The sequence below is a fragment of the Oryzias latipes genome, chromosome 3, assembly GCF_053564925.1.
Source record: "Oryzias latipes strain Hd-rR chromosome 3, Olatipes_Hd-rR_3.1".
Taxonomy (NCBI): Eukaryota; Metazoa; Chordata; class Actinopteri; order Beloniformes; family Adrianichthyidae; genus Oryzias; species Oryzias latipes.
Genome location: NC_136239.1, coordinates 39,074,348 through 39,094,997, shown reverse-complemented (window position 1 = coordinate 39,094,997; position 20,650 = coordinate 39,074,348). Strand labels below are relative to the sequence as shown.

The following is a 20,650-nucleotide window of genomic DNA, read 5'->3' as shown; positions in this document are numbered from 1 at the left end:
CTTAGCTCAATCCTCTTCTATAACAATAATCTGCATAACTGTCAGCTGGATGGACAGTTAGATTACAGCTGCATCCATCCATTTTCCACCAGCTCAACAGACTCTGACAACGTTTTTTTTCTTTCTTTTTTTTCAACCTGTGCTGTAGGCTGTTTTCCTTAAAGTCCCACGCCGCTCATCTTTTGATCCATTTTCAAAGGTTTCCCAGTGCTCTTTTAATGATGATGATGCAGCTTTTAGCCAAAATATAATAATAAAAAAAAATCTAGGACAAAGTTTCTGTAGAGTGGCAAGAGTTCATTAGGAATTTATCTCTGAGTTGTAGGCGGGACTTTTTGCACAGTGTAAGCCCACCCCCACTTCCCGTCACCCAACTGTTAACACACCTTTCCGCTAGTTTACAGCCCCTCGCTCCCAACCTAACATTACCAATCAGAATAGAGCAGAGCTGGGAGCATCTGGCCCTGTGTCACTTTTTTTTCATCTGTTCCTGATACACACACAACCGTTTGTATAAAGCAATAGTCAGAAAAATGTTTTTTTATCTTCATTTTCTTTATATATGTCCTCCATCATCAAAGAAATGCCACAAGAACATGTTTAAAACAAAACAATATAAGGACCCTCCATTTGTAACTCTAGCAACTAAGCCAGTCACAAACCTTGACCCTAACCTAAAAAAAACTGCAGCTTTTTTGTCTTGTTCCCTTTGAACCAGGAGGAATGTGTTCCTTTTTGTACTAGATTCATCATGCTGTTATTCACGGTAAAATTTTACCCTTGCAGAGGATGAAAAACTTGAGATATGCACTGTGTAGCATGAGAGTGACAAAACATATCAACAGAAACAACAAAAAAAGACATCTTAAACAACATCATGTCTTCATCTGTACTTAAGATCCTTCCACAATGATTTTTCCAACACACAACTGAACTCTTGAAACAGGTGATTTATCCTTCAGCCCGACTAAAAACGTCTCCCGAGTCTGGCGGCGTTATCAGCCAGTCTGCAGCAGCTCTCAGGAATAACATTGTGTTTATTACCGGTCAGATCTTGTCCTCATTACAAGAGTAGCCGAGCCAGATTACATCCTCACCTGTTGTCGTGCATGTATTGGTTTCCTCCGGATGACGGTTCAGCCTGGCCTCGCGATCATAAAACAATCAGGCCGCAATGACAAACGCCTCAATAAAGGGACAGCAGCTTTAATTGATGCAGGAATTCAATAATTGCTTACAAAGCACATTGTTTGATTGATGAAAATGGTCCCTTTGACTTTCCTGGACAAAGACAAAACCTTAGATTGGGAGTGATTTAAATCTATTCCTGCATAAAATCTTTGTGAAGTGAAGCTGCAGCCTTAGTCACAACTGCCCTTTTGGGTGGAAATGGGCTGTCTGGGGGCAAAAAATGGGCAAACCTGTACAGGATGTGCAGATGGCAGGCAGGAACCACAGACTGCTCAGTGAACCCGTAGAGCAAAACTGGTCATGCACTTCTTTTTCTACGGGCATGCTGCAGGCGAGATATCCTAGTGAACACTTATACAACATGCAAGGGAGTAGCAGGTAAGACGCAGGCATGTTGTATGGATTTTTTTTTCGATCCCCTCAAAATCCTGCAGACTGCTCAACGAGCCTGTTAGTGCTGTTCATGTGATACGTGCACGCTCCTTTCTGCAGCCAGACCGTTAGAAATGAGGAAAATCAGAGCGTATTTCGTGTGGACATCTGACAGGCACAAACGCATCACGTGCACATCCTGTGCGTACTGCATGTGCGTGCGGTCAGTAAGGGGTGTGGCATAAGGACACCAGACGAAAGGATCAACAGAACATCAAAAGTGCGTGCAACTTACCACATTTTCCAGGCTATAGGCTGCTACTTTTGTCACCAACTTTCGACCCTGCGGCTTATTCAATGATGCGGCTAATTCAAGCTTTTATTGAACGGCCGCCAGGAGCGCACCTGCAGCCTCAGAGGGCGACTGTCTGCATAATTATATGTCCAGCAACAAGCATTTTTGCTGTGACACTCAAGCAGCCAAACAGCATGGACCTCACTTTAGTTGTTAGACACTTAAGTCATGGTGCAATAAAAGAAACACCCATGCCCAGCCGCATCCCACAATCCTTTGGTGCCATTAGACCCAACGTGCATGTGACTGCCACTACAATATGACGCCGCTTTCAAGTTAAAATCAATTGTTAAAAGCAGTGTGAAAAAATCCACCATCACCAACGGATTTGGAAAAGCCGGTCTGTTGCGTGCCAGAAGTTTCCTTCACTGTTGTGGAAGGAAACTTCTGGCGCACGCACTGCGCCGAGGCGCGCGCTCGCCACGCCACGCGTTTGCCGAGGCGCATAGAGCGAGCATAGCCGCGTCCCGCACCAGCTTATAAATTACTGCTGCTCTCTTTTACTGGTATGTTTTTTTAACCAGCCCTGTTATTTCCACATTGCTGCTGTGTTACTGCCGGAAGGAGGGGAGAGCTGCTCTCACGTTCCGCTGCAGCTCCCTGCTCCTTCTTAAACACGCACGCGGTTTCAGCACATATACATCCTCAATCTACAACACAGTGTGGCGAACCGCCTTAAACCCCTAAGACTCATGGGAAGTGGGGAATCTGAGTGTGAATTTCCACACCATAAGTGAGGGAGCTGTTAGCTGAAGTGAGGTCCATGCTGTTTGGCAGTTGTGGGAGTGTTCAAATAAATAGGCTAAACTACTACGTAATCCTCCCTCTCTGAGACTACTGCAGTCTCAGTGACGTGCCAATCGAATGGTCACAGCGTGCGGCTTGTATACAAATGCGGCTTTTGTAGGTAAAAACTGGTAAATCCTCATGAAATTGGGAGGGTGCGACTTGTAATCAGGTGCGCTCTATAGCCCGGCAATTACGGTACTCTTTTCCTTAGAAGTACTTCACAAAACACTTACCACATGCATGACAATGGCGTGTTCCCCTCTCATGATGCAGCCGCTTCTCTCTCTAACCCTTCACGAGCTGGGATAACCCAAAAGAGCAACCCTCTTGTTTGGCTGCATGTGACTAAGGCTTTTAAACTGTTGAATCTAGCTTTTTTTGGGGGGAAGCAAGAAGGAAATGTTGGTTAAATTTAACTTCGGCTGTGATGAGATTCAGAGAATTTCCCTGGTGATCATAGAGGTGACTAACAGAACAAGCTGTTAAGACTCCTGTCAGTCTGCAACTGTGTTGAAAGCCAGATTATCCATCCATCCATCCATCCATCCATCCATTTTCTTAACCCGCTATATCCATTTGGGGTCACGGGGTAGCTGGAGGCTGTCCCGGCTACTGTTGAGCGAAGGCGGAGGGTGTACAGGGCACACAATCACTCCCACACATCCCCACACACTTACAGATGCACGCTTTAGATTAATCATTTAACCTTTGAAACATGTTTTTGGACTGTGGGAGAAAGCCAACGCATGCAAAGGCCATGCACAGGGAGAACATGCAAACTCCACACAGAAAGATTCAAACCTCCCTGTGAGGCAGAGCGCCAACCACGGCGCAGTCCTGGGCCCGATTAGCCAAATATTTTAATAAAATTAAGCACAATGCCCAACACTGATGGACATCAAGTTACAGCTGACCAAGCTGTATCTGCAGTTCTTCAGAATGCTTTAAATTGAGTTGTGCCTTTTTTCCTTTTTGCTCAATCGAAATGGACAGATTCCTGTGTCAACTTCATCATAACAGCCTTTAACAAACGGGCCGGGCTCAGAGAACGCTGACATCCTCTCCTGAAACGGGCTGTGCATTCCAATTTGGAGGCAGATCGAGCCGGTCAGAGCAAAAAAAAAAAAAACTGCTCCGTCTTCTGGAGCGAAATGAGGCTGAAGCTCTCGGAGTTTCTGGCAGTGACAGATGGTGGAGGGAGCAGCGATGGCAGTTTAGCAGAATCACTTCTGCATGTTTATGTTCAGCTAAGTCAGGCAGACGGAGCAGGGACAGGAAACCAAAGTATAACAAGAGCTGAGAAATACTGACAAATGGCACCACGGTGGATGTAACGCATGAGCAGTGTATGAAAGCTAGCAGGAACTTTGGTAACGTTATGATGGAAAATATCTCCAACATCACTATATCAAAGCAGCTCATCTGTCAGCACCTGCACTTTTACCAGAGACTTCGCTCTAAATGATCAAATACAGCTGACCTAACATTTTTCCTTGGAGGATCGGAACTTACTTTAGAGTTTAGGGTTCATATCTTTGTTTACTGTTTACCCACCATGAACAACAGCAGTCTTACTAACGGCTCAGCTTCTACAGCACCTTTACAGAAGTTGGATTATGTGCTATAAGATATATTTTTGTCCATTAGGCTGAGTTCACACTGAACGCGATTCGCATGGCAGAGGCGGCCAGTTTCTGTATTAAGTCATACAAATCATATATGGAACCGAAACAAAATTGTGACCAAAAATAGAGGTTCTGAACTGAATTGTGGGGAAACTCAATTGTTGCATCCCTTAATTAATGTTTTCTTGGGCGAAAACTCCAGCGTCTTTGTCCTAACACTGACACTCCAGATTCAACCTTTTTCTTCTACTTTGATAACTTCATTTGAGAAATGGTCATAGACATTTTGTATTCAGTCCAAGCGTTGCAGTGAGAGCTTGTAATTGCGTTATGCTGCATTTGGCAAAATATTAAGCACAAAATTGGAATTCTGCAAACTGCGTGACGGGTCGAGAGCAGAGCACACTCAAAGTTATGGACTGTTTCTCTGCAGCAACCTTCAGAGGGGCAGAAAAACAACTTTCTCTTAAAGTTTGGGGGGAAAAAAGCCACAGTAACTGCTGCAATAGCAGCATGGAGCTTTAGATTTTGATGTCTACTAATGAACCATTTGTCCAAAAAAATAAAATCAACACAAAAGTAAAGTCATTTGGTAGAGAAGAGATAGAAGGACAGAAAGAAAGAACCAACAACTAGAAAGTTGAGTGACAGGCTGATGTCAGCCCCAGAGAGGCTCAATTTGGAATATAATCTGAATCTGTCTTTACACTTGTGATCGAGATGAGAATGTCTGAACTGACTGTGCACGAATGCATGCGCTGCACATAGAGTGAGCCCAGTGTGGGTCATTTAGGCTCTTATTAAAACTATACATTATAAAAATACCTGCAGCATTTGAAGAGATCTTTCCAAATATTTTTGCTTTTAAAGTTATTTACAGCAGAGCGGCGGCTGTATTTGGAACTTCATCCTGCTGCAGAACCCAAATGCTAGGGGACATTCTTCTTAAAAACTATCTGGTAGAAAGACCCGATTCATGGTTCTTTTAATTAGAACACTTACTCCAAGTCTTGAAGCACCCCAGCAAGCCCACACCATGACACTACCACCGCCCATCAGCATCACTGTTGCTCTGATGAGGCTTGGACTCCAGACGTAACGGGACGGACACCTTCCAGAAAATTCCTTTTTCTTCTTATAATTTTACATAAATCATGGGACAAATTGAAAATGTTTTTGTCAAACAGAAGTTTTTGTGCTTTTTTTATGGTCAGCAGGTTGTTTTTTCACAGTATGAAAAACATTTCTTTCGCCGAATTACCTCATAATGGGGGTTCCCCAAGAAACGTTGGTTGTTTCTTTCACACTGGCTTTATGCTGGACGCCTTTCTGACTGAATATGGACATTTTCAGAGCAGCTTCACAAACCAAACTCAAGAACTAAATCAAAGTAATTAATAATGCAGGCTGTAAGTGTGTATTTGCGTGTGTATCAGTGTGTTTTCAAAGTTAAAATAATCTGTGTAAAGTCAAGTGACAGTTGTCTTGATTAAAGCCAGCTGTTTCCTAATCCAGTGATTCCACACTCATCCTGCTCTAGCAGAAATCTAATAATACAACACTGTTGTTTTTTTATTCCAACATTCATATTTTTAATTCTTCTCTTTCGGTAGATTCCATCTTTCACGTTCTGAACAGTTTTTGTTTTATTTTGTAAGCCTGTGGAGCATTCCTTTGGTATTTGTGTTTGTTACAGCTGTCCACATTATGGCGATGTGATCATGTTAATTCTAATCTGTGGCTGCAGGATCGTACCATGTCTCAGAAAGCAGAGAGATGCCAAAAAGGAAATTTAGTGGAAAGTTTGTTCTCCGTTTTGCCAGATGGGTCTCTCAACAAAACCAGTTATTAGGATGAACCATTAATTTTGAATTTTTTATGCTTTCAGCATTTTTTTTATTTCTCAATTGCGTTACATTCAAAAAGATTTTTTGTTTCTTATGACCTGTGCTTTTTACCTTTTTGTCTTTGTATGTGAATTTAAGCTTCAAAAACGTTGTGACGGATCATATTGCCAAACCTGTTTGTGTAGAGTAAAACAGGTTTAGTCAAGTTGTTGCTAAAAAGTAAATCTCCTCCTGTTTAAAACCTAAAGAGGATGGAAAACCAAAAACCCCAGAAGCCAGACTAAAGCCGGTCTTGTTTCTAAATGATGCAGTTCTCCTGCCACACACTACTGTGATGCTGAGAAGCGAAGCACTGCTGTGGTGTCCTCTGACTAATGTTCTGTAATTACTGATGCTTTTAAAATGCTTTTAAAAGTGTCTGACGGGATCTGAAATGAAAATGACAAACCTGCAGAAATCATATGAATCTCCAGCGAGTGCTTAAGCTGGAATCACAAACACAGCAGACATTTCCAGCATTTCCCGTTGATTGACATTTGAGTTTTTCTTTTTTTCCTCGTGGAAGGACTGCTGACCTCTCTGATCTGTTTGGAAAACTGTCGTCTTCATACTCTGAGTTTAACACTTTTCTGCCTGTTGTTGCTTATATGTGACAAACCACTTTGGCAAACAAGTATTTGAACACCCTGTGGTTTTACAAGTTCTCCCACTTATAAATCGTGGAGGGGTCTGACATTTTCATCCTAAAAATCTGGAAATCACATTGCACATTTTGTTTCAAAATCTATTCGTTTGCTTCTGCTGCAAATACGTATTTGAACCCCTGTCTATCAGCTAGAATTCTGACCCTCAAAGACCTGTTAGTCCACCTATAAATAGTCCCCACACAATCAGTAAGACTCCTACTACTACTAACATGGCTAAGACCGAAGAGCTGTCCAAAGAGACCAGAGACAAAATTGTAGACCTCCACAAGGCTGGAAAGGGTTACGGGGAAATTGCCAAGCATCTCAGTGCAAAAACCTCGGCTGTTGCAGCAATTATTAGAAAATAGAAGGAGCTAAACATGACTGTCAATCTCCCTCGGACTGGGGCTCCATGCAAGATCTCACCTCGAGGGGTCTCAACGATCCTAAGAAAGGTGAGGACTCAGCCTAGAACTACACGGGAAGAGCTAAAAAGAGCTGGGACCACTGTTTCCAAGGTTACTGTTGGTAAGCACACAGCCAGGAAAACCAAGAAGTGGCTCAGTGAGAAGCAGATCAGGGTTCTGGAGCGGCCTAGCCAGACTCCAGATCCCAAAACAACAGAAAACCTTTGGAGGGAGCTCAAACTCTGTGTTCGTTAGCAACAGCCTAGAAATCTGACCAATCTAGAGAAGATTTATGTGGAGGAGTGGGCCAAATCCCATCCTGCAGTGCGTGCAAACCCGGTGAAAAACTACAGGAAACGTTTGACCTGTGGAATCGCACATAAAGGCTACAATACCAAATAGGTATTCAAACACCTATTGGAAGCAGAAATCATGTGATGGGACTTTTAGTTTTTTTTATGTCTCTCACAGTGGACATGCATCTAAAATAATAATGTCAAACCCCTTCATGATTTCTAAGTGGGAGAACACGCAAAATCACAGGATTGAAATAAATTCAAGCGTTAGCGTTAAACTGTTTTCTCAAGGCAAATATAAGTGAAGTCTTTCATACTGTTATGTCGACCTGGAGAAAAGCAGCTTTGCACCGATATACGACACCTTCCTAACATTAAATGTTGCATATCTGTGAAAAACCGCTTTTCTCTGCGCCAAAATCCTCTGAAACTGTGTTTTAATTATGTAAACAGTTAAAGCTCCACTGTTAAAGGGTTAAAGGTGAGTATGATAGTTTGATGAGTTTTTAAAAAAGTAGATGAAAAATTCTAAGTTGGATTTATAATGAAAGCAACTTGTATTCAACCCATGATGTAAAGATTAGATTCTAGATAGTGGATGGAAGGTATGTGGTCCAATAAAAGCTTCATGGTTCTGTTTCCTTCATGAGGCTCAACTGAGGAGGTAGAATTAATATTGTATTCTTAATATGTTTATATATATATACTTTTCTCTCAGCTCAGTTAAGGTTTAGCAATATTATAGGTTAAAATGGACTCTGCTTAAGTCTAAACATGAACATTGGGGTGGACATTTGCTAAACCTACTCTGATCTTGTCTGGTGGTGCAGCAAATGTGTGTAAATGTTTTTTTTAAAGTATTTTTTCTTTTTTACAAGATTTGTTTTTCTACTCTCCAAAAATCAAAACTGTTAAACTTTGAAAAGCTTTTCCTGAACAAAGTTCCTTTGACTTCACATCTTAGTTTTTTCTTGATGAAAAACAATAACTCGCATCTACTGAAGGTGATGTAGATTTATTTTTAATTTCTTTGTGGAGTTTGAAGTTCATGAGTCTGTTATAACTTCTCTGGTTCAACATAGTGGAGGTCATCAGTCCTGATTGCAACCAGATTTACGTGCAGAACTGTAAATGCAGCGCAGAGGAAGGCCATTATCGCCATTAGCCGATAGGTCAACGGCACTGAACCTGCTTGGGTTTGCTGGATAATTTGAATATGATAGTTCATAAATTAGCAGAGACGGGTAGAACAAGCTGTGCGTGGCATACGTCTTTTTTAAAACATTAAGCACAGAGGACACAGAGAGGACCACAGTGTGACTAACTCAATTATTCATTTAGCTAATTAACCAAATAAATCAAGGCTTTAATTGCTGTGCCGACAGGAGTTACTGCAGTCAAGGAGCAGCTGAAAATTGGCTGTTTCACATGAGAAGGAACAACATTTGGGGGAACTTAATGGAGCTCTTGCTCCATGACCATAGATGTAGTAAACGACCTGTGACACTAATATGAAAAGTAAAGGTGTGCATTTAAAATGGTACCCAGTAAAAAAAAAACAGAACTATAGACTGTTTGCTGTTGTCATGGCAGCAGATTTCATCTGACATTTACCAAAACCATGCAAAACATAAGCTAGTGCAACACTGACCACAAACCCAGACAGATGGAAGTCTTAGATCCTAAAAAAATCACACTTCCAGCCTCAAACATGTTTTTATTCTTCCAAGAATCCCAGCAAAAGCCTTTTCTGCTGCAGACTCAAACTATTATTCCACTCATACAAATTCCCTGAAGTAAAGGAGGAAAAAAAAAAAGAAAAAAAAGAAAAGTATGAGAGCCAGTGGGAGAGATGGGGAGAACACGCAGCAGAGAGGCATACAGAGAATGAGATGGGATTACAGGGATAATGGGAGCAGATGGAGGGAGGTCAAGGCTCCGCCGGGACTCTCCACTCCACACGGATTAAAAGACTTCAACCGAGCCACCAACAACCAAACGGATGACGCGCTCCTCACGCTCCAGACACCCAGCTGAGCCTGCCCCCCCCCCCCTACCCACCACTAAGCCTTAGAAATGAAAACTTGCTGTCTTTTAACATGAAGCAGCAGGCAGTTAGGGTCATGTAAGTGCATTATACGGCCCCCCCACAACCCTGACCAAACCCATAAAAGGCCACGCCTTGGGATTTTTGAGATGCATCCATTCAGGAAAAATTTATGCCGAAAACATTTAAGTCGGATGCAAACTGGACACATTTGTGGACAAATGAATGACACTGCTCAGGGCAGGGGGGCGGGATTTGGAACAATGTGCAACGCCTTTCTACTCTTGAAATGCGCTAAGCCATTTCACACTTACACAGCTTTTCCAGAGAGAACAGAGTCCATGATTACAAAAGGAAAAATAGCTACACTTATCTGTAGAGGCTCTGGTTTGGGGTAATCCCCCCCTATAAAAAACTCCAGCTGTGTGTTTTTTACAGTCTCAACTGTATGCGAGAGGTGAGGCTGTGGATCGATGTTTAGGCAGAGATCCAATTCAATTCACAAATCAAGATCCATTCACTGATCAAGCCACGATTCTGACTATTAAGTTCGGTAAAAACACACTTATTTAGAAACCATTCAGATTATGAAAATGTAAATATGGTTCAAATACCATTTATTTACATAGAATTCAATAGGAAAATAACAAATTGAACTAACAAACTGACTAAGCTATACTGGCATTCCTGCCCTTAGACCCCCCTTCACAGGGCCATCGCATTAGTTTGTGAGTTGGTTTGTGTTTATGTGCATAATTATAATTTAATGGAAACAGTGTCATTACGAAGTTGTGTTTTTTTTTAATATTTCTAGAATTTCCATAAAGTTTTGTGCATATGTGTGATGAAAAACCAGCTACTTTTGTTTTGGGTCATTGAACAACAAATCCAGAAAATGTTCTCCACAGTTTTTCCATCCGTTTAGCTGACCACATTTCCAATAGATCGATCACAGGAAGATAGTTAAATGAAGACCCAGCACCTCCTCAATAGAAATATAACCACTAGAAAACACTCAGTCCTTTCATGTAAACTGACAACAAAGTTTCTGACAAACATGTCTTAGAAACTGACTTTTGTTTTGAAATTACCCCAAAGAAAACTCCCAAAACATTTGACTGACACGTTCCGGTACGACTTCTCCACCAGGCTAGCAGACAGTCATATGACGTCACATCATTGATTCTCAAGATTTTCAGGTTATTTGTAATTTAATGATATTCTTTCATCATCATTATGTCAGAATTAATTTGTTAAACTGAACTTAAATCTCATCTGTTTATCATCAATGAAAAAACTCTTAATAGTTTTACTTTGGAAATATATAAACCTTCACCAACATTTTACTTTGAAGGTTTCTTTACTTCTGGAGACGGAAGCACATTTGTTTAGTTTAGTTTATACAGTATATTTAAAATCCAACATTAATCTTCATTTTGGAGCAATTACTACCTTGCCTAAAGTAGATTTTTACAACATGCTGCCAGTTTATGAAGATTATGAAAGAGCGGTCTCTGACGTCATAAATATTTGTACTTGAATTTCTAGAACAGATTGCGAGTTTCCGATTATTCTGACAACCGCTTCCGCCCTAGTGAGAGGACCACAGAAGAAGAAACTAGGCAAAGGTTCTCATTGTTTCTTCATATCTCATGTTGCGGAGCCAACTCTAGTGGACCTGATTCTGCAGTCCCCCTCTTCCTGAAGGACATAAACCATTCGAGGAAAGGGAAGTCTGCATCTTGACCAGAGAGAAAGGATGCTTTTTTTTCCCTTTCAGACATCCTTCTCTCAATAAAAAAGGAAGACTCGAGTAAAATCTTCCATCTGTCTACAACTGACTCTTGAAACCCAACAAAGTGGTTTCATCCTGAGGAGCAAACAAGGCTGTAATGACAGTCCCCCCAGCTAAGGACTAAAGGACCTACAGCTAGACTCAGAATTTCTTCAAGGAGCATGTATACCAGCTATCTAAGAACTAACAAATCGTCTCGGAGAAGGGGTGAGACATCTTCAATCATAAAGAAAGTTGACTTTTTTCTTCTTCTTTTGTATTGTTTTTGTTCTTTGGGATGGAATCAATGTGGATGAAGAAGAATCTACACAATGTTCTCTGCTTCTCTCTGTGCTTCTTCTATCATGCAAGATTTACCATGACTATACAGTGCATCTCTCCCATGAGAAAACGTTTTTTTTAAACTTGTGTTTAGACATTTGTTCAAGAAATCTTTCAGTCATAATTACGTACAAAAACTCCAACTTCCCAGTCTAAAATTGGAAACATCTTCCCTGAATTCCCTCTATATTCCACTCTTCCTGTTCAGGACAGAGCAGCCAATCTGAGCAGCAGGTGGGTAATACTTTGAACAATCTACCAGTCTGACACTTGGACCCAGAAGCACAATCTGACAGCATCTGCAATCCTAAAATGTACAAGGAGTTTTAAGAAATACCCCAAAAGATATCTAAAATATACCACTCAACTAATGGGTTGGTATCTCACAACACAAAATTGGATTTAATTATGTTGAATAATGATAATTCCACAGGACAACCACTCTAAGATTTCATTTTCATTTTCTATACCGTTTTCCCCTTTCGGGGTCACGGGGCTGCTGGAGCCTATCCCGGCCACTTATGGGGGAAGGACTCTAAGATTCCTTGGGATAATTAAAAAGACATGAGTGGGGACAGAGCCAGATTCAGGACTAAATGTTTAAAGAACTCCTGGCACAGTTTCAGTGACAGACATCAGTTATTATCCTAATAAGCGCCTTGACCTGATGGCACTTATTTTGCTGTCATTTCATTCTTTGTTTCATTCTCGGATTTTGCCTATTCTGACTGCGTTTTCCAGCCAAAGTCCACATTACTTCCTTTACAGTTTGACTTTCCACCATCCAGGTCGTGACCCGAACGGCGCTCGTCCACGCCATTCTCCACTGCATTCCAGCACCTCATCACTTCCGTTTCCACCACTGTGTCTAAACTCCTGACAGGGCTAAAAAGTACTTCTACTGTCATTGAGTCACACTTTTCAGTATATAAACGTTTTTAGAGTTGAACTTAAGAACAAAATAAAAGTAAAGAGCAACTTGATAACATTTAAATCATGTTGCTACTGAGCAGATTTTCGTAGCTTACTTACTAGAGCTGCACGATATGAGGAAAACTTGCGATTTTAGTGATCAATATTGTGATGACGATATAACTCGCAAAAATGAACAACTAGCAAAAATAACAAAAACGTTTGCATTTCACTGCAAACGTTTAATTTAAATAAGAGTCAAAATACCTTAAACTATTCTCCAAATGACCCTCGTCTAATTAGGAGGGCAACATCTAACACAAAAGCTCCATTCCAATGGTCAACAACGTGAGGGGCTCCATCTGATTGGTCAAATGGATAAAGGGATTTTTTCAATTCATTAAATAGTTTAAGTTGCCATAAGATTGTTTTAGCACATTTAAAGTTTACCATTTAATGCAATTTTTCGCCGACTTTTGCGATTTGAATATTGCACAGCTTGAAATGGCGATAAAAATAAATTTGCGATTAATTGTGCAGGCCTATTACTTACTTATGTTTGTCTAAGTGAACACTCTTCTTCAATAGACCATCTTTGTTTGAGTCACAGAAGCTAAAAGTAACTTGCAGACCTTTGATAGGTCAGAGTTTGAACCCGATTAGAGAAATCCTCAGACTTTCTTGTGATCCTTCTGTGATTCTTCCTGCTGGTTAAAGCAGGACTGTTGGCATAATATTATCCAACTGCTCTGAATATTCTAGGGTCGGAATGATTCCGTCTGCATGAGGTTTGTTGGAACGAACAACAAAAGCATGAATTTGGTTTAGTCCAGAAAAAAAATGACCCGCTGCTGTTCAAAATATCAAAACCATTTTAAGATGTTTTGCTGTATACTCTGCATATTTTAAAGGACCTAATCACTTCTTTCACAGAAATACCAAAACCAACTGTATTTTAATTTTGAATGTCAATGTAGTGATGCGTTTCACACCCATTTCAAAGTAAAGCGTGCGTTTTTAATGTCAGTGTTGCATTACAGGTTTTTCATTTCACATTTGTTTAGTTCTTTGTTGTGAACAGCAAAGGTTCACATTAGAAGTATGTAAAAAAATGTAAGAACAAAAGAAAACTTTAGTTGGAATGATTTGAATATTACTGGTATTATAGTTAAATTTGATCAAATAAAGTAAAAAAAACAGATATTTTAATTTTTTGTGAAATCAATTTGGCAAATTAAATATTTTAATATTATAATGACAGTTATATTTAAATCTGGTTTGAATGCAAGTCATAGGGTCCTTTGCCGAAAGATGAGAAAAAAGTGGGAAGAAGTGTCCATATTCAATCTCTGACAAACTCAAGACTAGTTACAACCATTGACTGCATATGAGAACTGGACTGACACCTACTTGGATTATTTACTGCATACTAACGTTGTCTGGTTCTAATCGTAGAACAATGTAAAAGAAGAAAAAAAAAGAAAAAATGTATGATTTTTTTTTTTTCTTATTCAAAAACGGACATTTTCAAATAAGTAGGCTGGAATAAAAAAGTCGATTTTGCCAGTTGGGGGTTTTGGCCTATTGGCAAACATGCAAAAATAACAAAATAGCTTCTTAAATATGATATGAAATTGGAGAATTAAAAAGGGAAAAAGTTGTTTGAAAAAAATACATAAAATATGATTGTATGCACATTAACCGTTTTTGATTTGATTTTTCTTACAAAAATATTATCCATGTTAATAACATTAAGTATAGCAAGTTTAAGAGAAAAAAAAGTGTTTCAGGTATTTAACCTGTGATCTGTCTCTACTGGAGGCTTTTTGGATTGGTTTAGTCTCATCTGGAAGGGTGCTACCATTGCAGAAAAAAACAGGGGTCCCCTATCATGTTAACAACTAAATAAGAGAAAAAGGGAAAAAGGCTTTTAACATTTTTCCTGCAGCAGCCCGAAATTCATGGATATGATCATATCAACCAAATGAGCAGCCTTGGCTAATCTGATTATTTCAATATATACGTGGTTTTTACTCATAGGTCACTCCCTAGGTGTGAATGTGAGTGTGATTGTGGCCCTGCGACTGACTGGCGACCTGTCCAGGGTGTCCCCAGCCTTTGGGATAGGTTCCGGAAGCTCTGTGGCTACAAGGCCCAAAATGCTTTAGTCACAGACCCATTCACCCAGTTGCACCCACATTCACACACTGGTGGCGGCTCTGCTGACAAATGCTGGCGCCAAGAGGCAAGGTGGGGTTCAGTGTCTTGCCCAAGGACACTTTGACACATGGGTGTGTGTGTGAGGCGGGAATTGAACCTGCAAATTTATGATCATGGGACGACCGCCCAACCACTGCACGACGGCCGCCAAAAACTATTCACTCAAAACTATTTTTATATATGCCTCAAAAGAATAAAACAAAACGTACTCTAAATGCTGTAATATAATAGTGACATATTTTCAACTTTCAATGTGTTTGAACTGCTTATAAATAAAAAGGATATTAAAAACACATTTTTATGTCTCAAGTTCAAAAATCTGAGATGAAATAACTGGAAAAAATTTTTTTATCAACATATTTACACAAGAGTAACCACCAACGAGACATTTTTAGAGAGAATGATGTCTTCCCTTCACTTGAGTATTTTTTACAATTAGTATTTTTTACTTGTAGCTGAGTCTTTCAGGAGAAAATTTCAGTAATTTCCCCTAAGTAAACATGAACGTGGTCCACCTCAGGCTGAAGTATTTTGACCTAATGAATAATCGCCTGATCCTGAGCAATACAGACTTTTTCTATCTGGGGTATCATTCAATATTCAGTTCTCATAAATCCTCAAGGTCCGTCCTAAGATCTGTCCTCGTTGAAGTATCGCCAGAACGCCGAGACAATCACCATCCGTTTAGAGAAATACTTTACTAAATCCTCTTTTGCAAACACATTTTTAGCAACTGGCAACTTTTGTTCCATTTGCTTTAATTACAAAACGTTGGATATCTGCCCAATGCCAAGTAAGTGCAATGAAACAGCAGCCACCCTTCCTGCAGGAGCTCTCAGAGGACGCCTGTCACAGCAGATAAAGAGGTACAAGATGTTTTCACTTTTTTAAATCCATATTAATGTGTTTTAAATGGAAGTTACTCCACATAAAGGAGATCATCCACGTGCCCCGCTGTGCGGGTTGCAGGTAGACTGAGTCTGTTTCCTGCTTCAGCAGAGCTCACAGTACCGAATCCGATAGTTTGCATTGATTGGGTCACTCCTCCAGTCAAGCGTTGCTAAATGGAACAAGTGTCTGTGGAGACGACGTGCGTGTGTGTGCGTCTCTATGTGTGGACATACAATTATTAAACTCACAGCTTTAGGTGCGTGTACGCGCAGTGGTTAATAAACAAATCCGCCTGCGCCCCCATTTGAGCGCATGAATAATCAGCGGAACTGATGAATGCCAACAAGTTTAACCTCTGCTGTGAACGCAGGGCACCGTGACACCGCTGTCAACACGACACCCGCGGCTGACTGGAACGGAGGGATTGCATAATCCCGCCATCGGTGGAAAAACCAGCGCGCTCCGAGGTTTGCAGACCAAAGCAAGAAGCCCCCCACCCCCCAAAAAACAGCTCATGACTCTGGGACATGAAAAATATGACATTTTCTACTGCCTGAAATTGGTTTCCTGACACTTCAAAGCCACTAACCCCTCCTCCAGGTGACCCCAGGCTGCTGCGCGCGCTGGATTTCTGTCCAATTGTCGATGCAGGGAGCACGGCGGCATGCAGAAAAGTTTGCTTGATATATATATATATATATATATATATATATATATATATATATATATATATATATATATATATATATATATATATATATATATATATATATATATATAAAAAAATAATAATAACTTCAACCTATTTGCAGCTTGTGTTTTTTTTCCCTTCTTCCTCTCTGCGTATTTACGCACGAAACCAACAGTCATGTCAAGCTAGTTTAAAAAAGCCGCGTTAGTTTTCTGCAGGTCAGCTTCACACAAATTGCACAACAAACTAAAAAACAGCAGTTTCTTGGCATCTTGTGCGCGCGCAGCTTGCACGGGAGCGACCTTTACTTACCCCTCTTGTCCTGCACCTTCACTGTGATGTCCAGCAGAGGTTCGGTCTCTCGGTCCAATTTCCGTATGATCACTATATCCCCGCTGTCCCGACTCACGCTCACCGGGGAGCTCTCCGGCTCTGGCTCCACGAGCTCAAAGGTGGCGGACTGAAACCGCACCGGGTTCAGGTTCATCACCACGGAACCGATCCCGGCGTCCTCTGACACGCTGATGTAAACGGGGTTGTCTGTCTCGGTTACTGATCTGGACCTCCTGACGTGTGACTTTGACTGTCGTCTCTCTGGATTTGGAGTCACTGATGGCGCCACGGGCCATTGCCGTGGGTTTATTTCCACCGCGACACTCTGGCTCGTGCGCGGCGGCCACCCGCGGTCCCGCGCAAAAACTTTAAACTTAATTACTTCTCCCAGACCGAGAATGGAGTCGACTAGAAGAATGTCTCCAGTTTTTGGCACGGCGTAGAAACTCCCGTTTTTCGGCAGGGCGAAGTAAATCAGCTCGGCGTTTTTGCCGCTGTCCTCGTCCCGCGCGCTGAGCGAGTAGACCGCCGAGCGCAGCGCGGTGGCATCATCCAGGCTGAGTTTCAGCTCCGCGCTGGGGAAAGTCGGCTGGTGGTCGTTGGTGTCCAGGACGTCCACCTGGATGGAAGCGACCTCAGCCACGACTGGGGCTGCGCCACTCTCCTTCAAGGAAAGCCCTGCGTACTGTTGGCCGCACCACAGGCTGAGAACCAGAGCGTACGCAGCGCGCTGTTCCCGGTCCAAAACACGAGAAGTCTTCAGGAGAATGTGGCCGCGCTTGTGGTGCGCAAAGACGCGGAAATTCTCGTTTCCATCTCCCTGGAGTTTGAAGTGCGCCGCCGCTGAGTAGGACTCAGACCCAGAACCGCAGTGCCTCAGCGAGTTCAGCCTCTTCAACGGGACGCTCAGTCCGTTAACCCGGGAACCAGGAGGGGAGTTTTCAAAAACGTGCCCGTGAAAAAAAGGGACCTGCTCCACTGTCCTGTTCCCGGCTATACTAGAAATTAAAAATGGTAAAAATATTACCCAAATCATGGCTGGATCTCTTTCTGGCTCTGCTGCACTAAAGCGCATTTGCCGCTCCAAAATCCATGGGTGCACGCGTTAGCCGAGGGTGCTTCGCCTCCCGTTGCGTTGAATCCAAAACTTTAATAATTAAACTGGAAGGCAAATATTTGCAGGCACCATAATCCCAACTCCGCGCAGGAGAACTTTGGGCGTCTGGGACGTGTGCGTCCTCCTCCCCTGCTCCCCTCTGTCTGGCGTCTCAGCAGCAGCGATGTCTGTCTGAGCGCGTTCCAGGAACGAAAAAAAGAACGCCAGAAAGAAAATGCCAGAGTGCGCGCTCAGCTGCGTTTCCTTCCTCGCTCTCTCTTGCGCGCGTTGTTTCCAGTAGATGCTGCGCGGGCATCGGCTGTAATCTGCGTGTGAACTGCGCTCTGCTGCACACCAACTCCCTTTCGAGAAGGAGCATATTTTTTAATTACAAGGAAATCAATTTTCTTTCCAACTTGACACTGGCCATCATGAGGTTATTGCTTGGAGCAGGCGGCAGCCCATCTTGCGCCGCCAGAGCAGCAGGGAAGAAGAAGGATGCGTTAGAGCGGGGGTGCAGCAGCAGTAGAGCCACTATTAAAATCAACTTTGCTGCAAACCAACAAATCAGCCCGGGCTCTCGTCTCCATGCGCAAACACGGAGTAACGGCCCAATCCAGAGGCACCATCTATACAGTTTTAGCGGGGGGTAGGGGCTGGAGGGGTGCGTGGCGTGCTCGTCTGCGCGTGTCACTGTGATCCTCAGGGGAAAACCCCCCTCTCCTCCCAGTGATCAATGTCCAGTGTTGCGCATCCAGATCCATCACTCCTCTTTTCCAATAACGCGTCAGCCTACTGGATTAAAATAATGTAAAAATCAATCATGTTGAAACGCCTCAGGAGAGCAACGGGAGTGAAAAGGCTTCCAGCTTCAGGAAAAGGACTCAATGACTCAGTGCTGTATTCCTGTCACACCGAATTGTCCTGTTTGAATGCGTCCATTATACAGCTGCTGCGTGAGGTTTCAAAGTTACAGAAACAGTTCTGGAACCAAAAGGCTTTGTTAGGTCAGGTTAATTCAACTGATATGAGTAACAGAAAAAGTAATCATGTATCCCTTTTTTTATGTTAACAGCTGATAAAGAAAATGTCCTGATTCGTTGTTGGAGTTTTAGACAGAGAAATTGCAAATGTCCTGATCTTACCTGATATGAAAAATTAAGATTTAAAAATAAAAACCTGTTCCATGTTCAGTGATGAACATGGAACAGTCAAGGTCTCTAGTCTCTAGCAGAAATAAACAGGAAACGAACCAAAGACTTCTTTTCAGCATCAAGCCAGTTTATTCAAGCACCACAAACAGCCCAAACAGCATGGATTTCACTTCTGCTTCCAGCCCTCTCACTCAAGGTTTTCACCCCAATACTCCCCACTTCCCATGAGTCTTAGGGGCTGAAGGCGGGGCTAACCCCCAGGTTGCTACAATACACTTAAATACAATGTGGCCCACAAGTTAAAAATATTGCCCACCCCTGACTTAAATACACTGAGGGTAATTAACAGAAATGAAGACAACCTGAACCTGAGGATGACAAAGAAAACAGAAAATGACAAAAATCGAAGAAACATAACAAAAATACAAGTTCAGAATCCTCACAGACAAACATCCTACAAATTTCAAAGCATTTTCCAATTCCACTTTTTTCTTGAGGAAATGTGTTCAAAGGATTGTTTAAAAAAAAGTCCCTTAAAGACAGATAAATTGACTTCTGAAAAATGATCAAAACTCACAGGGCAAAACAATTTGATTAATTTATACGTTTGCCCTCCAAGAAAGACATCCATTCATCCATCCGTCTCCATGGAAGATCTCACCTTTTAAAAGTTCAAAAATCTGAAGGGTCATTTCAAAACCACAGCAAAGAAAAAGGAAAATGCAAAATGCCCTAATGTTGCCCTTGATAGAAGAAGAACCAAAAATAAATTAAATAAAAACTAAAAACATCTGTCTGCTTTTTCAACAAAATGAGTGGGTTTAAAAGACGTGATAATCTCAATTGGTTTTTAGTTTTAAATGACACACTTTTGGCACATGGTGGATCTTATTTAGTGTTTTATTTATTTATTTATTTATTTATTTATTTATTTATTTATTTATTTATTTATTTTTTTAACCAGCTAACAGCTTCTCTCACAAAAGGAAACAGATGGAGAAGATTTTTCAAAAGGAAAAAAAGAACAAATTATTTGATTTGTGTCTCTTACAAAAACAATTAGTCCAGTCTAGTCTAGTCTAGAAAAAAAACAAACTTCAAACCATTGTACTTGGTTAAAAAACGAGTAGAATGTCACTGATGCAAAACCGATATTGCTATTAAAGACCCACTCTGGTGTTTTTATTTTTTTTATTTTTAACATGTTCTGATGAAGAGGACATATGTTAAGAAATTAATTACAGAATTGCACTTCTGAATATATCTTTATTCAAACTGTTGTAAATCAGGAACTGATGGAAAAAAAGTGCCATTTGAAAAAATTGTATTTGTGACGTAGGAAATACGCTGAGCCGGCCACAAGCTCCCTGCTCCGCTCCATTCTGATGCCTCCACTTGTAGACAAATAGATGCATGTCATTCTTTGTTTTCCTCGTCTGAGCTGGAATCTGGATCAGAACTGTATGACTGGATAGCTGTGATATTGCTCTCCATTCATGTTGCTCTGCTAATGTTGGGTTGGGGGTGTGAGGGGCTGTAAACTGGTGGGAGAGCGTGTAAACAGACAGATGACGGGAAGCGGGGTGTGGGTTGTTCTGCACCGACAGTCCCACCCACAACTA

The 20,650-nt window shown here is 41.5% G+C and overlaps 1 protein-coding gene across 1 annotated transcript in view; it reads right to left on the bottom strand.

Annotated features, from left to right (window-relative positions):
- si:ch211-186j3.6 (neural-cadherin) overlaps positions 1-18,406 on the bottom strand; it is a 445,044-nt gene extending 426,638 nt beyond the window's left edge. Inside the window, exon 1 of the mRNA XM_023953704.2 lies at positions 16,758-18,406. Within this exon, the coding sequence (XP_023809472.1) occupies positions 16,758-17,853 (1,096 nt within the window). The 5' untranslated portion in view covers positions 17,854-18,406. The remainder of the gene's footprint in view (positions 1-16,757) is intronic.
- Between the last annotated feature and the right edge of the window lie 2,244 nt (positions 18,407-20,650).